This window comes from Callorhinchus milii, unplaced genomic scaffold (assembly GCF_018977255.1).
Source record: "Callorhinchus milii isolate IMCB2004 unplaced genomic scaffold, IMCB_Cmil_1.0 Scaffold4, whole genome shotgun sequence".
NCBI lineage: Eukaryota > Metazoa > Chordata > Chondrichthyes > Chimaeriformes > Callorhinchidae > Callorhinchus > Callorhinchus milii.
This window is the reverse complement of record NW_024704745.1, coordinates 81,037,653-81,056,156: the sequence shown is the minus strand read 5'-3', so window position 1 is coordinate 81,056,156 and position 18,504 is coordinate 81,037,653. Positions and strand designations below refer to the sequence as shown.

General features: G+C 46.3%; 1 protein-coding gene and 1 non-coding gene across 2 annotated transcripts in view; both read right to left on the bottom strand.

The window, feature by feature from the left end:
* uvrag (UV radiation resistance associated gene) overlaps positions 1–18,504 on the bottom strand; it is a 251,991-nt gene that overhangs the window by 83,478 nt on the left and 150,009 nt on the right. The window contains exon 13 of the mRNA XM_042334441.1: positions 13,332–13,497. Within this exon, the coding sequence (XP_042190375.1) occupies positions 13,332–13,497 (166 nt within the window). The remainder of the gene's footprint in view (positions 1–13,331; positions 13,498–18,504) is intronic.
* Positions 17,373–17,444, bottom strand: trnae-cuc. Its single transcript has one exon. It is a non-coding gene; the product is annotated as a tRNA-Glu (tRNA).

Genomic DNA, 18,504 nt, shown 5'->3' with positions numbered 1-18,504 from the left:
CTCAAACACTTTAGCATTATATGAGATAGGTGGGAGACGGTCCAAGTGGGATTCTTCCCACTCAGCTCCTTAACCCTGCAGCCAAAGCCCTATTGGTAGGGTGGTCCTAGCTGGACAAGCATAAGGAAAGCTTGCCAGACAGTGATAGCAATGGTAAGCTATGTGGTTGTAGTTGGTTAGACTCCAGCAGTTACCCCAACACACATTTGTAGAGAGATTGTAGCATTCCATCCCAATACACGTGAATTTCCATGTACAGTGGGGAGCATGTATGGAGCCCTCACTTTGGTTTGGATACTTTTAAGTATGTATCAGACACCCGGCTGAGCAAAGAAAAGGACAAGCTCTCAAAACTAATAATATTTCCCTGCTCGCTCGCTCCCATTGTATCGGTGCTGGTGCTCGCTCCCCCACTGGAGCTCTCTACTCTAACTCCAGCGCCTTTCTCTTCCCCAAAACCCTTTATTATTTTTTCTCTCCAGTATTTATCCAATTTCCTTTTAAACTCATGTTATGGACTCAGCTTCCAATAGTTATTTAAGTTCCATAAATGGGTAATTAATTTTAAATGTTAAAAAAAGTCTCCAAATTCCAGAGTAAATGGGGATTTTATTACGTGGAGCATTGAGGGACTAACCACCAGCAATTATCTCTCTCACAAACACACTCTCACACACAAACACAGACAGTCACAGACACACACACATACACACAGAGACAGTCAAAAACACAGAAACAGAAACACAGACAGTCGGACACACAGAACAACAACAACAACAAGATTCCATTTATAAAGCGCCTTTCACGTCAGGAGGACGTCCCAAGGCGCTGCACAGTTGGGTCATGACCCGAGTAGGGGGGAAATGGTGAGGGGAGGGAAGGGAGGGAGCGAGGAGGGGGAAATGGTCAGAGTGAGGGGAGGGAAGGGAGGGAGCGAGGAGGGGGAAGAGAGTCGAGAGGGGAGCTGAAGGCTCGGTCAAAGAGAAAGGTTTTGAGACCGGCCTTGAAGGAGGAGAGGGAGGAAGCGGCGAAGGCACTGGGGGATGGAGTTCCAGAGCCTCGGGGCTGAGAGGCTGAAGGCCCGACCACCGATGGTAGGGCGGTTGGGGCGGGGGACGTGGAGCAGACCGGAGCCAGAGGAACGGAGGGTACGGGCAGGTAGGTAGGGGGATAGTAGGTTGGAGAGGTAGGAGGGAGCGAGGCCGTGAATGGCCTTGTAGGTGAGGATGAGGATCTTGAAATCAATCCTCTGGGGGATGGGGAGCCAGTGGAGGCGAGCGAGGGTGGGAGTGATGTGGTCGCGGTGTCTGGTGCGGGACAGTACACGAGCTGCAGAGTTCTGAATGACCTGCAGCTTGTGGAGGGAGGTGGCGGGAAGGCCGGCGAGGAGAGAGTTCCCATAGTCCAGCCTTGAGGTGACAAAGGCGTGACCAGGGTTTCAGCAGCGTGAGGGGTGAGGTAATGCCGTAGTCTGGCGATGTTCCGGAGGTGATGGAAGGCGGTGCCAGTTGTGGTGCGGATGTGAGGGAGAAAGGACAGCTCAGGGTCGAGCGAACCCCGAGGTTCCTGACTGGCTTTGAGAGGTGGAGAGTGCAGCCTTGGATGCTGATGGTGTCGGCGCCTGAGGTGCGGAGGCGCTGACGTGAGCCAATCAGGAGGGCCTCGGTTTTTCGCACGTTGAGCTGAAGAAAGTTGTCTCTCGTCCAGGACTCGATGTCGGACAGACAGCTGTCAGGACATCGGGGTCGTGGAGTTGAGAGTAGAGGAGGAAAGGTAGAGTTGGGTGTCATCCGCATACATGTGGAAGTTAACTCCATGTCTGCGGATGATGTCACCACAGGGGGAGCATATAGAGGGTGAAGAGGAGGGGACCGAGGACAGAGCCCTGAGGGACACCACATGAGACAGTGCGGGGGGTGGAGGAGAAGCCATTTGTCGAGACAAAGTGGAGACGGTGAGAAAGGTACGACCTAAACCACTCAAGGGCAGTGCCTTGAAGGTTGAGGTGGGAGGACAAGCGGTGGAGTAGGATACACACACAGAAACACACACACACACACACACACACAGACAGTTAAAGACACACAAATATAGAAACACACACACACAGACAGTCTCTCACACACAGAGACAGTCTCACTCACACACACAAACACACAGACAATCACTCACACACACAATCACACAGACAGACAATCACACACAGAGACAGAAACACAGACAGTCACACACATGGAGACATAAGTGGCTCTTGCTTTTAGATATATTTTTAAAAATCTTGCAGTGAAACGTCGTAGTGTAAAATGAAGATGGACAAACAAGTTTGCAACAACATGAGAGTTTCAAACCCTTTACACTACACTATAGCCACGTGGGCCAGACCACTGTGTGAGAGATGTCACTGTCGCCTGCACCACACGTACCATTCATCCCTCACTGGCTCGTTGGAAGGTCAGAAAGATCATATCACCTGAACTCACCCAGGACTGGAAGAGGCTCTTGTAGAGCAGGTACCTCTCCCACACAATCGCCCACCACCCCGCCACACACGTACTGTTACCTCCCTTCACCTCCCCCCCACATACACACAAACACACACCGGTAGCTCCCCCCGTACACACACATTTTACAAGTCTGTGGAGTCCTGTAGCTCAGGGGTTAGAGCTCTCGCTTCACAAGCGAGGGATCCTGGGTTTGATTCCTGGGTGGGGGGAAACCTTAGGCGAGTTCCCTTACTCCACACACCTCTGTTTACAGCAGTGAGTAGGAACCCGGCTGTTAGTCAATTGGGGGATCACTTTCTGGGGGTAATAATCCCTCAAAAAAAATTGGTCACTTCAATCCACGACTGTTTGTGGGACAATCCTGTGAGCAATTGGTTGCCGCGTTTTGCCCCAAAATATACAGTCACTACAGTTTACAGTATTTCTGTGAAGCACTTTGAGACGTCTCATTGACATGATAATGTGCTGTATCAAATGCCAGAGTTATTATTATAAAAATATCCACTTGGCCATCTTGTCCACAAATGTCTGCTCACAGGCGCCCTCTACAGATTAAATTCCACAAGAAAAACTTAAAAGGTTGAACCACATTCCCTTTATAAAAGTATTCAGGTAAAATACACCAATTTTAACAGTTTATTCAAAGACAGTTAACTGCTAGGCCAGGTGTTAGGATACTCCAGATCGTGCATCCAGAGTAATAATAATAATCGTTGCTTTGATACAGCGCCTCATCACATCGTTGGAACGACTCAAAGCGCTTCACACAATATACTATCAAGTGAATTCACTGTATATTTTGTGGGTGAAATACGGCAGCCAATTGCACACAGCAGCGTCCCACAAACAGTCGTGGATTGAGTGACCAAATTATTATTTTTAACACAATTTTTGAAGGGATTACTACTGCTTATTACAGTGTATTTGTCACTAATCTAAGCAATGCCACTGATTCCTTTTAGTTAAGTTCCTACTTAAGAGGTAAAGAGAGGTGATTGGAGTAAGGAAACTTGTCAAATGTTTTGCCATGATGGGAATCAAACCCAGGTCGCTTGCGAGGCGAGTGCTTTAAACACTGAGGTACAGGACTCCATGTAGGAAGCACGTGGCTGGTTAGAATATGCTGCACACTATGCACCAAGTTTTGAAAGCAAGAAATCTGCTTTTAATTTGAGTGCAGTGTGTAAAAAAAATCACGTTCTTCAGCAGTAAAATTGACGTCGATGGCTACAAAATAAATTTTGTTTTACTGGTTTAGAGAAAACATCTGTAGAAACAAAATGTGTCTGCTGACCGAATAAACATTAACCCCTTAAAGACCTGTTACTCCTGCTCGGGTCCCAGGCAAAAGTCTTGGATTCCGATTTTCTGTTACGTGTCTTATTTTTTTCGGTCAGCCGGGTGTCATAGTCATAGAAATATACAGCAAACTCTATCAGGTTTGTTAGACATGATTTGCCTCTAACAAACCCGTGTTGACTGTCCTTTATTAACCCATATTTTTCTAAGTGAAAGTGTATATTGTCTCGGATTATAGTCTCTAGAAGTTTCCCCACTCCTGACTTTAGGCACTGGCTGTAGTTCCCGGGTTTATCCTTCTGCCCCTTTTTGTACAGGGAGTAACATTTGAACCCTCCAGTCCTCTGGCACCATCCCGGTGTCCAAGGAGGATTGAAAGATTGTGGCCAGAGCCTCCGTTATTTCCACTCTGACTTCACTCAGTAACCCTCAGGATGTATCCTGTCCGGACCGGGTGTCTGATACATGCGGAAACCAATGACCAACTGAGAACACCTACAAATGGAAATCCCAGAGATAGATTATTGAAATGGAATGTTTTCTCTCTTTCCCTCTCTCGCTCGATGGACGCATTCTGCTTACCCAATTCTGGAAAGTACTGTATTAGGAGCAAGTTGGCAAGAGCCAAGGCTTGGGGGGGAAATGGAATTGGACTGATAGAGGTCTATCCACTGTGTGTGTTTGGGTAACTGCTGTGGTCTAAACAGCTAAACCACATAGCTTACTATTGATATCACTGTCTGGCAAGCTTTCCTGCTGCTTGTCCAGCTAGGACCACCCTCTCTGTTAGGCTTTGGCTGCAGGGTTAACAGGAGCTGGTGGAAGGATTCCATGCCCCAGTGACACAATGCAATCCTCTGACCCCAAGACCCAATTCAAATATACTGTTGAGTCTAAGCAGAACTAATCAGATCTTGTGTGCTGTCTAGGAAATGAAAGTGTCACACTGATTCAGTCAGTCAGTGTAAGGTTGAGGTTCATGGAATCAATGAAAGGTTTGGACCTGAGCTGGGTGTTGGAATCAAGATGGGGAGTTGGGAATTAGAGTCGTCAAGCCTGGACAAAATAATGAAAGCATGCATGAGAGCCTCAGCAGCCTGAGGTGGGAGACAGTGGTGGAGGGGGGCAATGTTGTGGAAGTGGAAGAAGGCAAAATCTGTCTCTAATGATCCATTCAGAACAGAAAGAGACCATTTGAATTGTCGAAAAAAAAAATTCCATTTGAATCTATCCGAGCAGATCGTTCAAAGCCATTTCCTCGAATACCCTCACTTCCCAAACATCTACCTAGCTTTCTTTTAAAGTCCTCGCCCTGCCCGCACCACCATTGGTGGTCGAGCCTTCAGCCTTTCTGTCTCCTGCCTCTGGAACTCCATTCCACGTCAGTCTCTCCCTTTTTTCATTCAAGGCCCATCTCTTAAAGATTCTATTCTACATCTCTAGGCATCGTATTCTCTAACACTGTGTGAAGAGAATTTTCTGATCGCTTGGAACCACCTGAGCTGTAATTGGATGCTACATTCCTCTCCATGGCTGGTGCCTTCCTCCACAAGCCTATTCTCACTGTCTACTGGGCAGCGAGCAGAAGAAGTGGATAGACCTCTATCAGTCCAATTCCATTTTGAAAACATTTATAAACTCTGCATCAATTATGGTTGGTGGAATTCAAGATCCTCATCCTCACCTACAAGGCCATTCACGGCCTCGCTCCCTCCTCCCTCTCCGACCTACTATCCCCCCACGTACCTGCCCATACCCTCCGTTCCTCTGGATCTAGTCTCCTCCACACCCCACGCCCCAACCGTCCGACCATCGGTGGCCGGGCCTTCAGCCTCTCAGCCCCGAGGCTCTGGAACTCCATCCCCCAGTGCCTTCGCCGCTTCCTCCCTTTCCTCCTTCAAGGCCGGTCTCAAGACCTTTCTGTTTGACCTTCAGCCTTCAGCTCCCCTCTCGACTCTCTACCCCTCCTCGCTCCCTCCCTTCCCTCCCCTCACCCTGACCATTTCCCCCCTGCTCGGGTCCTGACCCAACTGTCCAGCGCCTTGGGACGTCCTCCCGACGTGAAAGGCGCTCTATAAATGAAATCTTGTTGTTGTTGTTAGCTAGTTCCATGTTTCAACCACCCTCTACATTGAGATCTTTTTTTCTAATCTCTTTAATTATGTTTTGATTACAATACATGTGTGTGCACCCATTACTGCCTTATCATAATCTTGAGGATATCTATCAGTCCACATTTTTCTCATCTTAATAGTTTGTGTGAATGCTTCCACTAATAATAATCCTTGCATTTGATACAGTGCCTTATCATGTCATTGAGACGTCTCAAATGCTGCACAGAATATACTACACAATGGATTGACTATATTTTGTGGGAGAAACGTGGCAGCCAATTACGCACAGCAGTGTCCCACAAAGTCATGGATTGAGTGACCAAATTATTATCATTTTTATTTAAATGGATTATTAACCCCAGAGAGCAATCTACCAATTGACTAACAACTGGGTTCCTACTTACTGCTAGGTAAACAGAGGTTTCTGGATTAAGGAAACTTGCCTAAAATTTCGCCCTGCGCGGGAATTTAATCCAGATTCTCTCACTTGTGAGGCGAGTGCTCTAACCACTACACTACAGGACTGCATGAGTTGGGAGCAGGGAGGGATACTCCCAGGTAAATTTGACAGTCTACTGGACTTTTCCCCGACCATATTTCTTGTCTATATATCTATCCATCAATATTTTCCATCAATATTTTTGTTGCTGTTTTTACTATTGTTAAGCATTCTGAGATGCTCCTCGCGTGAAGAGCACCGTATAGTTACAGGTTGTGGTTGCTGTACAGCTCAGGTGCTTATCCAGTTCCCTTTTGAACAAATCCGTTGATCCAGACTTGAGGAATGAACAAGTTAAAACTATCGCAAGAAACTTTTTTTTAAAAATCCATTCATAAGTATTTATCAAAGCAGAGTAAAGCACAACATCAATCTCTTGTAGCAAAGGACAACAACAAACAGCAAAATTAAATTTGTAAAGCGCCTTTCACGTGGGGAGGATCCAAGGCACTGGATTGACACAATTTTTGACCCGAGCTGGGGGTCAAGATCGGGAAGGTGGAGGGCAGGGGGGGAAGCAGGGAGATTGCAGCACGGTCGAAGAGGAGGGTCTTGAGATGGATCTTGAAGGCGGCGAGGGAGGGGCATGGTGGAGGGACTGCGGGATGGAGTTCCAGAGGGTGGGGGCAGGGTGGCGGAAGGCCCACCCACCAATAGTGGGGAGAGCGAGGTGGGGGTCGTGAAGCATGAGCGGAGGGAACGAGCAGGATGGTAGGGGGTTAAGAGGTCGCAGAGTTGGGGGGAGCAAGACCATGAAGAGCTTTTAAGAGGAGGACCAGGATCTTGAACTGTATCCTCTGTGTGATGGGAAGCCAGTGGAGTTGGGCAAGGATGAGGGTGATAGGGTCACGGAGCCTGGTGCTGGAGAGGACCCGGGCTGTAGAGCTCTGGATGATCTGCAGCCTGAGGAGGGAGGAGTTAGGGAGACCGACAAGCAGGGAGTTTGCATAGTCAAGCCTCGATGTGATGAAACAGTGTGTGAAGATCTCGGGGGCCTGCGGTGTGAGACAGTGATGTTGCAGGGGTGGGGAAGGCAGAACGGGTCATGGTGCACATGTGGGGTAGAAAGGATAGTTGAGGGTCAAACAAGATGCCAAGGTTCCGGATTGGTTTAGTAAGATGGAGTGTGCAACCATGGACGGTGATGCTGTCAGTGCCTGAGGTGTGGAGGCGCTGACGGAAGCCAAACAGGCAGTAGGGCTGAGCATCAGGTCAGAGAACACCTGTAAAAAAGATTTTTTTAAAAAGCTATCAAGCGTAGTATTTAAATAAAAAAACACGAGAATAAACCAGTTAATATTACGTGAAGGCCTCACACAACTGTCCCGCAATTGAAAAAAAAAGGGAAGTCAAGGACATTTAAAAAATTTGTGATCACAAGACATCACATATTATGGTTGGGTTCAGAATAGGCTGCAGAATACCGTCTGCCACAAGCAATGAAAAAAGGATGTATGCAACATAAACATACCTAGTAATAGAGTGTGAAGCCCTGTAGTGACAGTGTAAAGCCCTATAGTGACAGTGTAAAGCCCGATAGTGACAATGTAAAGCCCTATAGTGACAATGTAAAGCCCTATAGTGACAGTGTAAAGCCCTATAGTGACAGTGTAAAGTCCTATAGTGATAGTGTAAAGCCCTACAGTGAGTGTAAAGCCCTATAGTGACAGTGTAAAGCCCTATAGTGACAGTGTAAAGCCCTATAGTGACTGTGTAAAGCCCTATAGTGACGGTGTAAAGCCCTATAGTGACGGTGTAAAGCCCTATAGTGACAGTGTAAAGCCCTCTAGTGACAGTGTAAAGCCCTATAGTGACAGTGTAAAGCCCTCTAGTGACAGTGTAAAGCCCTATAGTGACAGTGTAAAGCCCTATAGTGACAGTGTAAAGCCCTATAGTGACTGTGTAAAGCCCTATAGTGACGGTGTAAAGCCCTATAGTGACGGTGTAAAGCTCTATAGTGACAGTGTAAAGCCCTATAGTGACAGTGTAAAGCCCTCTAGTGACAGTGTAAAGCCCTCTAGTGACAGTGTAAAGCCCTCTAGTGACAGTGTAAAGCCCTATAGTGACAGTGTAAAGCCCTCTAGTGACAGTGTAAAGCCCTCTAGTGACAGTGTAAAGCCCTCTAGTGACAGTGTAAAGCCCTATAGTGACAGTGTAAAGCCCTATAGTGACAGTGTAAAGCCCTATAGTGACAGTGTAAAGCCCTATAGTGACAGTGTAAAGCCCTATAGTGACAGTGTAAAGCCCTATAGTGGGGCTATATTAATACTACAGTAAACTGCTGATGGAGTACAATGGAGGGATTTCAAACCCGTTCCCAAACCTCAGAGCAAGGTCACTGGAACCTGATGATTTATGACACCATTACCTGCTCCCAGAGGCTTTCAGTAACAAACCTACCCAGTTCTCTGCTGGTGCACTTGACCTTTCAAGACCTGTGGTTTCCATCTTGTAAAAGTGCTAAGAGTTTAAAGAGCAAGCACACGTGCAAGTCTCTCACAGGACAGTAAGGTACAATTTACTGCAACAAAAACAGGATATTGCACTTTCTATTCTGTAATATAAACCATTTGATGATTATAACCACCTGTCCTGGAGGGACATGGCGCAGTGTTAAACAAATACACGCTCTGTTTTCCCCAGTTCTTGAAAAGAATTTCCAAATTTACAAGTTTCCAAAATTCTGCAACTTAAACTTTAATACAATGGATAGATACAAGGCTCAGTATTTGGGTCTCAAGTGTGTCCTGTAGTTAGTGGTTACTACGCTCGCCTCGCAAGGGAGAGGACCCGGGTTTGATTCCCAGGCAGGAGGAAATCTTAGGCAAGTTTCCTTACTCCACACACCTGTTTACCTAGCAATAAGTAGTAACCCAGCGGTTAGTTGATTGGCGGATCACTTTCCCTTCCCCCAAAAAATAGTAATAAAAATAATAATAATTTGGTCATGCAATCCACGACTATTTATGGGACCCTGTGATGCACAATTTCCTGCTGCGTTTTGCCCACAAAATATACCGTCAATTAACTTTACAGTATATTTTGTGAAGCGTTCAACGTCTCAACGATGTGGTAAGGCGCTGTATCAAATAATAATAATAATCATTGAATTTGATACGGCACCTTATCACGTCTTCAAACGTCTCAAAGCACTTCACAGAATATACTATAAAGTGCATTGACTGTATATTTTGTGGGCAAAACGTGGAAGTCAATTGCGCACGGCAGCGTCCCACAAACAGTCGTGGAATGAGTGACAAACTCATTTTTTAAAACATTTTTGAAGGGATAATTATCCCTGAAAAAGCGATCCGCCAATCGACTAACAACCGGGTTCCTACTTACTGTTAGGTAAACAGAAGTGTGTGGAGTAAGGAACCCAAGATTTTGCCCGCCAGGTCTCTCGCTTGCGAGATGAGTGTTCTAACCACTGAGCTACAGGTTACCTGTGTAGATAGGATTTAGGTTCAAACTTGGTATCCAAAGGACACTGCAGCCCTCCCCCAGTACCACACTGGAGTGTCTGTCTCCACTGTGAACGCAGGTCCTGATGTGGGTCTCTATCCCCACCCTTGGAACTCCATCCCACAGCCGCTTTGCCCTCGCTAGTGTGTGGAGTAAGGAAGCTTGCCTAAGATTTCGCCCCGTCTGGGAATTGAATCCAGATCCTCTCGCTTACAAGGTCGCTCTAACCACTAAGCTATAAGACTCCAGATGCAAGGTTTATTATTATTATTATCTGAAGAGCTGCCAAACCTCACAAGTGAAGACGGGTGACTTGCTCAATCCCCTCATCCCCTCCACCTGTCAGGGCCTTCAGCAGAGGTGGATTATAAACATCACTCACCAAGCGAATTGATGTAACTTCAATTCTCATTTTTGACAAGTGTTTCAGTTGAGGAATAATTTTAACAGTAATAATGCTTGTATTATATATAGTGCGTTTCATATCAGGAGGAGGTCTCAAATGCAAGATTTACAGTAAATGTAGCGATTATTTTGCAGATGAACAGCAGACAATCTGCATACAGCAGAATCCACAAACAGTCCTCTGCGAATGGTCACTTGTTAGCTGGGGATTGTTGGCAAATTCCCTCTCCTTTCACTTTGAACTATGGCATCTTAAACGTCCACCTGGACAGGCAGGCCGGATCTTGGTTTAGCATTTGCCTAAAAACGAAACAGTTGCTACACTTTCAGGAAATCCGTGAAGCGCTTTAATAATAACAATCCTTGCATTTGATATAGCATCTTCTAGACGTCTCGAAGCGCTTCACAGAATATACTGTAAAGTGAATTGACTGTATTTTGTGGCCGAAACCGGGCAGCCAATTCCGCACAGCAGCGTCCCTCAAACAGCCATGGATTGAGTAACCAAATTATTATTATGATTTTTTTGAGGAATTACGACCCCTGGAAAGTGATCTGCCAATCAACAAACAACCAGGTTTTTACTTACTGCTCAGTAAACGGAGGAGTATGGAGTAAGGAAATTTGCCTAAGGTTTTGCTCCGTCCGGAATGGAACCCAGGTCCTTTTGCTTACGAGGTGAGCACTCTAACAACTACACTAAAGTACTCCACGAGCTTCCTATCCACCCAGGGGATCAATACGCTTTGAGTCATCTTCCTGATATGAAAGGCACTATATAAAAGGATTATTATTACGTTACAGAAGTTATACGAGTACTGGGGGTTACTTATAAAGACCTGAGGTCCTGCTGATCTCTATCTGCCAGTGACCAGAAACCACATTTATCTAAAGTAAACAAGGCACTCTTGCCCAATCTCACGCCCACACATTTCACATGTACAATATGTATTGAATGAATCCAAATTCATTCACTGGAAATGAATGAGAAATCTTTGAAAGAAAAGTTTCTCCCCGTCCCTTGATTGTTTAAACTTTAATTGTAAATATTGCTGTATCTGCTGGCACATCCCATCCACATAGCAGATCCTCATTCTCACACTCAAATCCCTCCACATAATAATAATTTGATACAGCATCTTATCACGTCTTCGAGACGTATCAAAACGCTTCACAGGATATACTGTAAAGTGAATTGACTGTATATTTTGTGGGTGAAACACGGCAGCCAATTGCGAACAGTAGTGTCATGCATTGAATGACCAAATTATTTTTAATTCTTAGATTTTTTCTTGAAGGGATTATTATCCTCGTAAAGTGGGCCACCAATCGACTAACAATCGGGTTCCTACTTACTACTAGGTAAACAGAGGCGTATGGAGTAAGAAAACCTGCCTAAGGTTTTGCCCTGCCCGGGAATCAAATCCAGGTCCTCTTGCTTGCGAGGCGAGGGCTCTAACCACTGAGCTACAGGACTCAACATAACTTTACCTCAGACCCAAAGGTCTGTGCCTTCCTGCACCGCCGCTTCTCTGCTCAGCGAGCACTGTCCTCCTCACCATTGTCGGCCAGGCCTTCAGCCATTCTGCCCTGCTCTCTGGAAGTCCATCCCAGAGTCCCTAAGTCTCTCCCCACCTCCCTTCTTCCCCACTTTTAAAACCTTAAGATCCATCTTTTTTGACCGCACTTTTGGTCATCCTTCCCCCCACTCAGCACGGGTGCCCTGTCGACTCTGTGAAGCGCTTTGAGAGGTCCTCCTGACATGAGAGACACTGTATAAACCTGACATGTGACTTTTTCTTTCTGTAATAAATAGCTTCAATTGCCAATTGCAACAATAGTTCTTTATAGAATGATCTTATGAAACTTAATGCATATTATAATAATAATACTTCAATTGATATAATGCTTTTCACGTCTTCTCGACGTCTCAAAGCGTTTCACAGAATATGCTGTAAAGTGAATTGACCGTATATTTGTGGGCGAAACTTATAACTTATAATAGTAAGTTAATAATAACAATCTCTCAAAATGTGCCAGCGTGTCAAAGGGTTGAGAGGCTGAAAACATGCAGTATTAACAAGCACACCCAGTCCCTTCTCTACAATCACTTTCTTCTTCAACACGTTCCATTCTTCCCAGATTATAAGAACAGAACGTATCCAGGGACACGTTTACATCCTGAAGAATACACTGAGATCAAAGATGAAAGTAAGTTGATGGTCTGTGTTTCACAACCAGACATTAAAGCAGATATTTATTACCACACAGCAGATTCCCTAAAGATAACAGGAAACAACCCGGCCAACAATATTTGGATTTCAGCGGCTGACTAACAGCTTGGGAGCCTGAGCAGTTGTCAATTGTTTTTCTCTCAACACAGTTGATGACAACACATTCAATTAATTCTAGAACATGCAATGACTAGCTGTCTGTGCTGTTGCAGTGAATCGAGGTCAAAACAAGCGCTGTCAAACAAATCGGTTCATTCTACAACATCCTTACTAAATTGAGTCACTGGGGGCAGGGAATCCTCCCTCTCAGCTCCTGTTAACCCCACAGCCAAATCCCTAACGGGGAGGGTGGTCCTCGCTGGACAAGCAGCGGGAAAGCTTGGCCAGACAGCAATATCAATGACCAAGCTGTGTGGGTTTAGCTAATTTATTGTTGTGTTATATATATATATATATACACACACACTACCTGCATGTCCCTCGTGCCCTCCGTTCCGTTCCACCATGGCCGCACTTTCAGCCACTACACCCCGAAACTCTGGAAAACTCTTCCTCTATCCCTCCGCCTCACCTTCTCCTTTCTTCCCTATTTTCAGGTCATGCCTTAAGACCTTCCTCTTCAACTTTTCCCACGGTCACCTCCCCCTCTTTTGGCTCAGCGTTGTCATGCCAGTTGTTACTGTTGTTGTTGTTGTCCTCCTAAACTCCTAGATGTAATTCTGCCCTGAGACCTTAATTCTCTTTACAATTTATCACGGTCAATTCCGAACGGTTGCAGTGTCTTTTGGCAAAGATAAATCAATGTACTTACTCTCGCTCCTTCTCTGAAAGCTTGTCAGTGATGTTGTCCCTGATGATGGACCTGGAGCCCTTCTGGATGATGGGATACCTTAGCGGCACTTGTAAGAAGTAGGATATCATGAGCACAAGATGTGCCGTGTAACCCAAGGCAACAGCAATGCTTCCATCGTCCTTTGCTTTGAAAGAAAGAGAATACCAGGCAATAATCACCAATTACAAGCAGTCACTGAACACAACCATGATTCAGAACTCACGCACACTAAACTCCGTACCCCCATCATCCCAGCCATAGCCAAGCTCTACTGGCTCACAATCACAGAACGCATCGATTTCAAGATCTTCACACTCGTTTACGAATCCCTTCATGCCTCTCTATCTTTCTGACCTACTTACTCCCCAACCCACTATCCACTGCCTCCGCCACGTGCTTGTTCCTCATCCCCAATGCCCCACTATCGGCTGCTGCGCTTTCAGCCGCTACGCCCCAAAGCTTTGGAATTGTTTCCCCCAATCCCTTCCCCTCTTTTCGATCACAACTGAAGACCTTCCTCTTTGACCGTGTTTATAGGCATCTCCCCACTCCCTCCAGCTTGGTATCAGGCTCTGCCACTGTTACACGCTCTGAGACGCTGCCTTGTGTATAATCGCAAGCTGTTGTTGTTACTACAAGGTATGAAGACCATTGCCCACCTCCACCCAAATGTGGCCAAAATCCTTATTCACACCTTTACCTCCTGCCTAGGCTTTCCTATCGCACCCCTCGCTGGTATTCCTGGCTCCACAAACTTCAAATCATCGAAAATATCGCTGCTCACATTCTCTCCTCACCAGCTCCATTATCGATCACAGCAGATCTGGTCTGGCTTCCCACCTCCTCACAGCTTCAGCTTCTCCGCCCCTTCCCTCCTCGACTCCTCTGGCCATAACCTGACTTTATCCAACCGCCTACTGCTTCTCCCTCCCCTCCCTCTACTTTGAAGGTGGCAGGATAGTAGATAAAGCTGTTAAAAAGCATCTGGGATACTAGGCTTTATAAATAGGGGTATAGAATACACAAGTCAGGAATTTATGATGAACCTTTATATAAAACACTGGTTGGGCCTCAGCGAGAGACTGTGTTCAGTTCTGGGCCCCACACATGAGGAAGGATGTCAAGGCATTGGAGAGGGTGCAAAGGAGATTGACCAGGATGGTACCAGGAATGAGGGGCTTCAGTGATCAGGAGAGGCGAGAGAAGCGAGGGTTATTCTCCTTGGGGCAGAGAAGGTTAAGAGGAGACTTTATAGAAGTCTTCAAAATGATGAGGGGATTCGATAGGGTGAACAAAGAGAAACTATTCCCACTGGCGGGTGGGTCGGTAACCCGAGGGCACCGATTTAAAATAGTTGTTAAAAGAATCCTCAACACTTATCCTCCATTTCGACTATCTTTGAGGTGGGGAGGTAAGCAGCGTCTCTTTGGAGCTGAACTGGTCCCATGACTTGTTTGGCAACAGAATGTCAGAATCAATTCCTCCCTATGTGCCGTTCTCTAGTCCCGGTTCTGAGCCAGGAGGGGCCGCAGTGTCCCAGGGCATTCACTGCTGATGGCAGCACAGCCCGGCCCATCAGCAGGACCTGGAAGGGCCGACCAGTCACTGGGGGCCGGGAATCCTCCCCCTCAGCTCCTGGTAACCCCACAGACAAAGCCCTAACGGGGAGGGGGGTCCTCGCTGGACAAGCAGTGGGAAAGCTTGGCCAGACAGCGATAGCAATGGCCGAGCTGTGTGGGTTTAGCCGGTTAGACTCCAGCAGTTACCCCAACACACACTCTGGGCTCCCCCCAAGCCTTGGCTCTCGCCAACCTGCGCCTAATACTCTCCGGAATTAGATAAGCAGAAGATGTCCCTTCAGGGAGAGAGAGAGAGGGAGAGAGAGCGCATTGATAATAATAATCCTTGCATTTTGATATAGTGCTTTTCACATCTTCTCGACGTCTCAAAGCGCTTCACAGAATATACTGTAAAGTGAATTGACTGTATGTTATGAGGAGATTCGATAGGGTGAACAAGGAGAAACTACTTCCACTGGGAGGTGGGTCGGTAACCTGAGGACACCGATGAAACGCGGCAGCCAATTGCGCACAGCAGCGTCCCACAAACAGTCATGGATTGAGATGACCAATTTATTATTGTTTTTTTTTCTTGAGGGATTATTATTGTGTGTGGAGTAAGGTTTCAAGCTGCTGGGAATCAAACCCAGGTCTCTTGCTTGCGAGGCGAGTGCTCTAACCCTTGAGCTGCAGGACTCCACAGGCATTCGATTCCCACAATCTCTCTGGGGTTTCCATGTGCAGGAGGGATGCAGGGAAATCTCAGTTTGGTTTGGAGACTCTTAAGCAACGGTGATGGGTTTCTGCATCTGTCAGACACCCGGCTGGGCAAAACAGAAACCTCCATCTCAGTGAATCTCGTTGAATATATGCGTTGGAGTCCGTTTTAAAATAGCTAACTTTTCATTCATTTCATCGACCTGCTTTTTATGTAAATCTCACCTGTGGATGCCCTCTGAAATCCAGGTAGATTGTATCTGCTAAATTGCCTTCCTCTCCCAATTTAGTTGCTTCCTGGAAGAATTCCTGCAGTTTTGTGAGGCGTGTGTGACCTACCATTCACAAAGCCATAAGGCCTTTTGTTTTCTACTTTGTTTTGTTTTTAATAAACTCTATTGGTGCCTCAGCAAAACACAACCACTGAGATTTGAGAATTAAGGACCATATCGCAATAGTGCAGACTAATAAGCCAGCTGGCAATCTCCCCCTCTATGGGGTGGCCAGAGAGGTAAGGGATGCAGGGAGAGCTGTAGATAACAAGGTGCCCAGAGGGACTCGGATAAAGATTTTAAATGTTAAGGCTTATGGGGTAGAACAGAATTTTTGGATTTTTTGAAAATCAATGATAATTATCCTTGCACTTGTTCTAGCTTTCATGTCAGGCAGTTGTCTCTCAAAGAGCTTCACAGATTTACTCTAAAGTATAGAGAATGTATAATTTAACGTTGATAAAACATAGATTTGTATAGAATACAGATACACCATATCCCCACCGTGTAAACTTTCACAACTTTATATCTTTTATATAGCGCCCTTCACTTTGGGTAACGTGTGGAAGCGTTTTACTGTGAGGCCTTACACCAGGGGAGAGGGTGGAGAAGTAGGTGAGGGGGAGGGCAAGGAGGAGATTACAGTAGAGGGGAAGGGAGAGATGACAGTGGGGGAGGGGAAGATGACATTAGGGAAGGGGAAGAGGGAGGGGGAGATGATAGTATCATAGAATCATAGAATTATACAGCACAGAAGGAGGCCATTCAGCCCATCGTGTCTGTACTGCTCTTTGAAAAGAGCTTCCAAATCAACCCCACTCCCCCGCTCTCTCCTCATAGCCCTGCAAACTTGTCCTCCACAAATAATTGTTCACCCTATCGAATCCCCTCATCATTTTGAAAACTTCTATTAAGTCTCCTCTTAACCTTCTCTGCTCCAAGGAGAATAACCCTCGCTTCTCTCGCCTCTCCTGATAACTGAAGCCCCTCATTCCTGGTACCATTCTGGTCAATCTCCTTTGCACCCTCTCCAATGCCTTGACATCCTTCCTCAAGTGTGGGGCCCAGAACTGAACACAGTCTCTCGCTGAGGCCTAACCAGTGTTTTATGTAAAGGTTCATCATAACCTCCTGACTTGTGTATTCTATGCTCCTATTTATAAAGTCCGGTCTGTTTTTTTAACAGCTTTATCTGCCTGTCCGCCACCTGCAAAGGTTTACTATATGACCCCCAGGTCTCTCTGTCCCTTCACCCCCTTTAAGATTGTAATAATAATAATAATCCTTGCATTTGATATAGCACTTATCACGTCTTCTATAGTGTAGTGACCCTATATTTGTGGGTGAAACACGGCAGCCAATTGCACACAGCAATGTCCCACAAACAGTCGTGGATTGAAGTGACTAATTTATTATTATTATTTTCTTGAGGGATTATTAGGCGTGTGGAGTAAGGAAACTTGCCCAAAGTTTCGCCCTGCCAGGAATCGAACCCAGGTCTCTCGCTTGAGAGGCGAGTGCTCTAACCACTGAGCTACAGGACTCCACATCCATCAGCTTACATCGCCTCTCCTCATTCTTCCTCACAAAATGCACCAATTTGCTTTTCTCCCCATTAAACCTCATCTGCCCCGTGTCTGCCCATGTTACCAGTCTGTCTATGTCCTCCTGCCGTCTGTTACTATCCTCCTCACTGTTTACTACCTTTTCTCGCTTAGTATCATCTGCAAACTTGGGAATTGTCCTCCCTATACCCAAGTCCAGGTCATTTATATAGATCACAAACAGCAGTGGCCCCAATACCGACCCCGGGGGGACACCACTGCACTGCCCTCCAGTCAGAAAAACAGCCGTTCACCACCACTCTCTGCTCTCTGTCTCTCAGACAGTTCTGTATCCGCTGCCACTGTCCCTTTAATACCGGGGGCTTCGATTTTGCTACAAGTCCCTTATGCGGCACTTTGTTAAATGCCTTTTGAAAATCCCTATAAACTACATCACCAGCACTGCCTTCATCCGCCCTCTCCGTTACTGCATCAAAAACCTCTATCAGGTTTGTTAGACACGATTTGCCTTTAACAAACCCGTGTTGACTGTCCTTTATTAACCCATATTTTTCTAAGTGAAAGTGTATATTGTCTCGGATTATAGTCTCTAGAAGTTTCCCCACTCCTGACGTTAGGCACTGGCTGTAGTTCCCGGGTTTATCCTTCTGCCCCTTTTTGTACAGGGAGTAACATTTGAACCCTCCAGTCCTCTGGCACCGTCCCGGTGTCCAAGGAGGATTGAAAGATTGTGGCCGGAGCCTCTGCTATTTCCACCCTGACTTCCCTCAGTAACCCTCAGGATGTATCCTGTCCGGACCAGGTGACTTATCTGCCTTGAGCACTGACAACCTTTTTAGTGCCTCCTCTCGGTTTATTCTTCTTATCTTATCCAATTTCTCTATTCCCGTCCCCCTTCACTCTCCTTCTGAACCCTCTGTGGCTGTGGGGGGTGACCACCTCCTGAAACGTTCGATCCATGAACTCTTCAGCCTTCCATATGGTGACACCAACCTCTCCTCGAGCTCAGAAACCCTGAGCTGAAGCTTGAGCAGCTGGA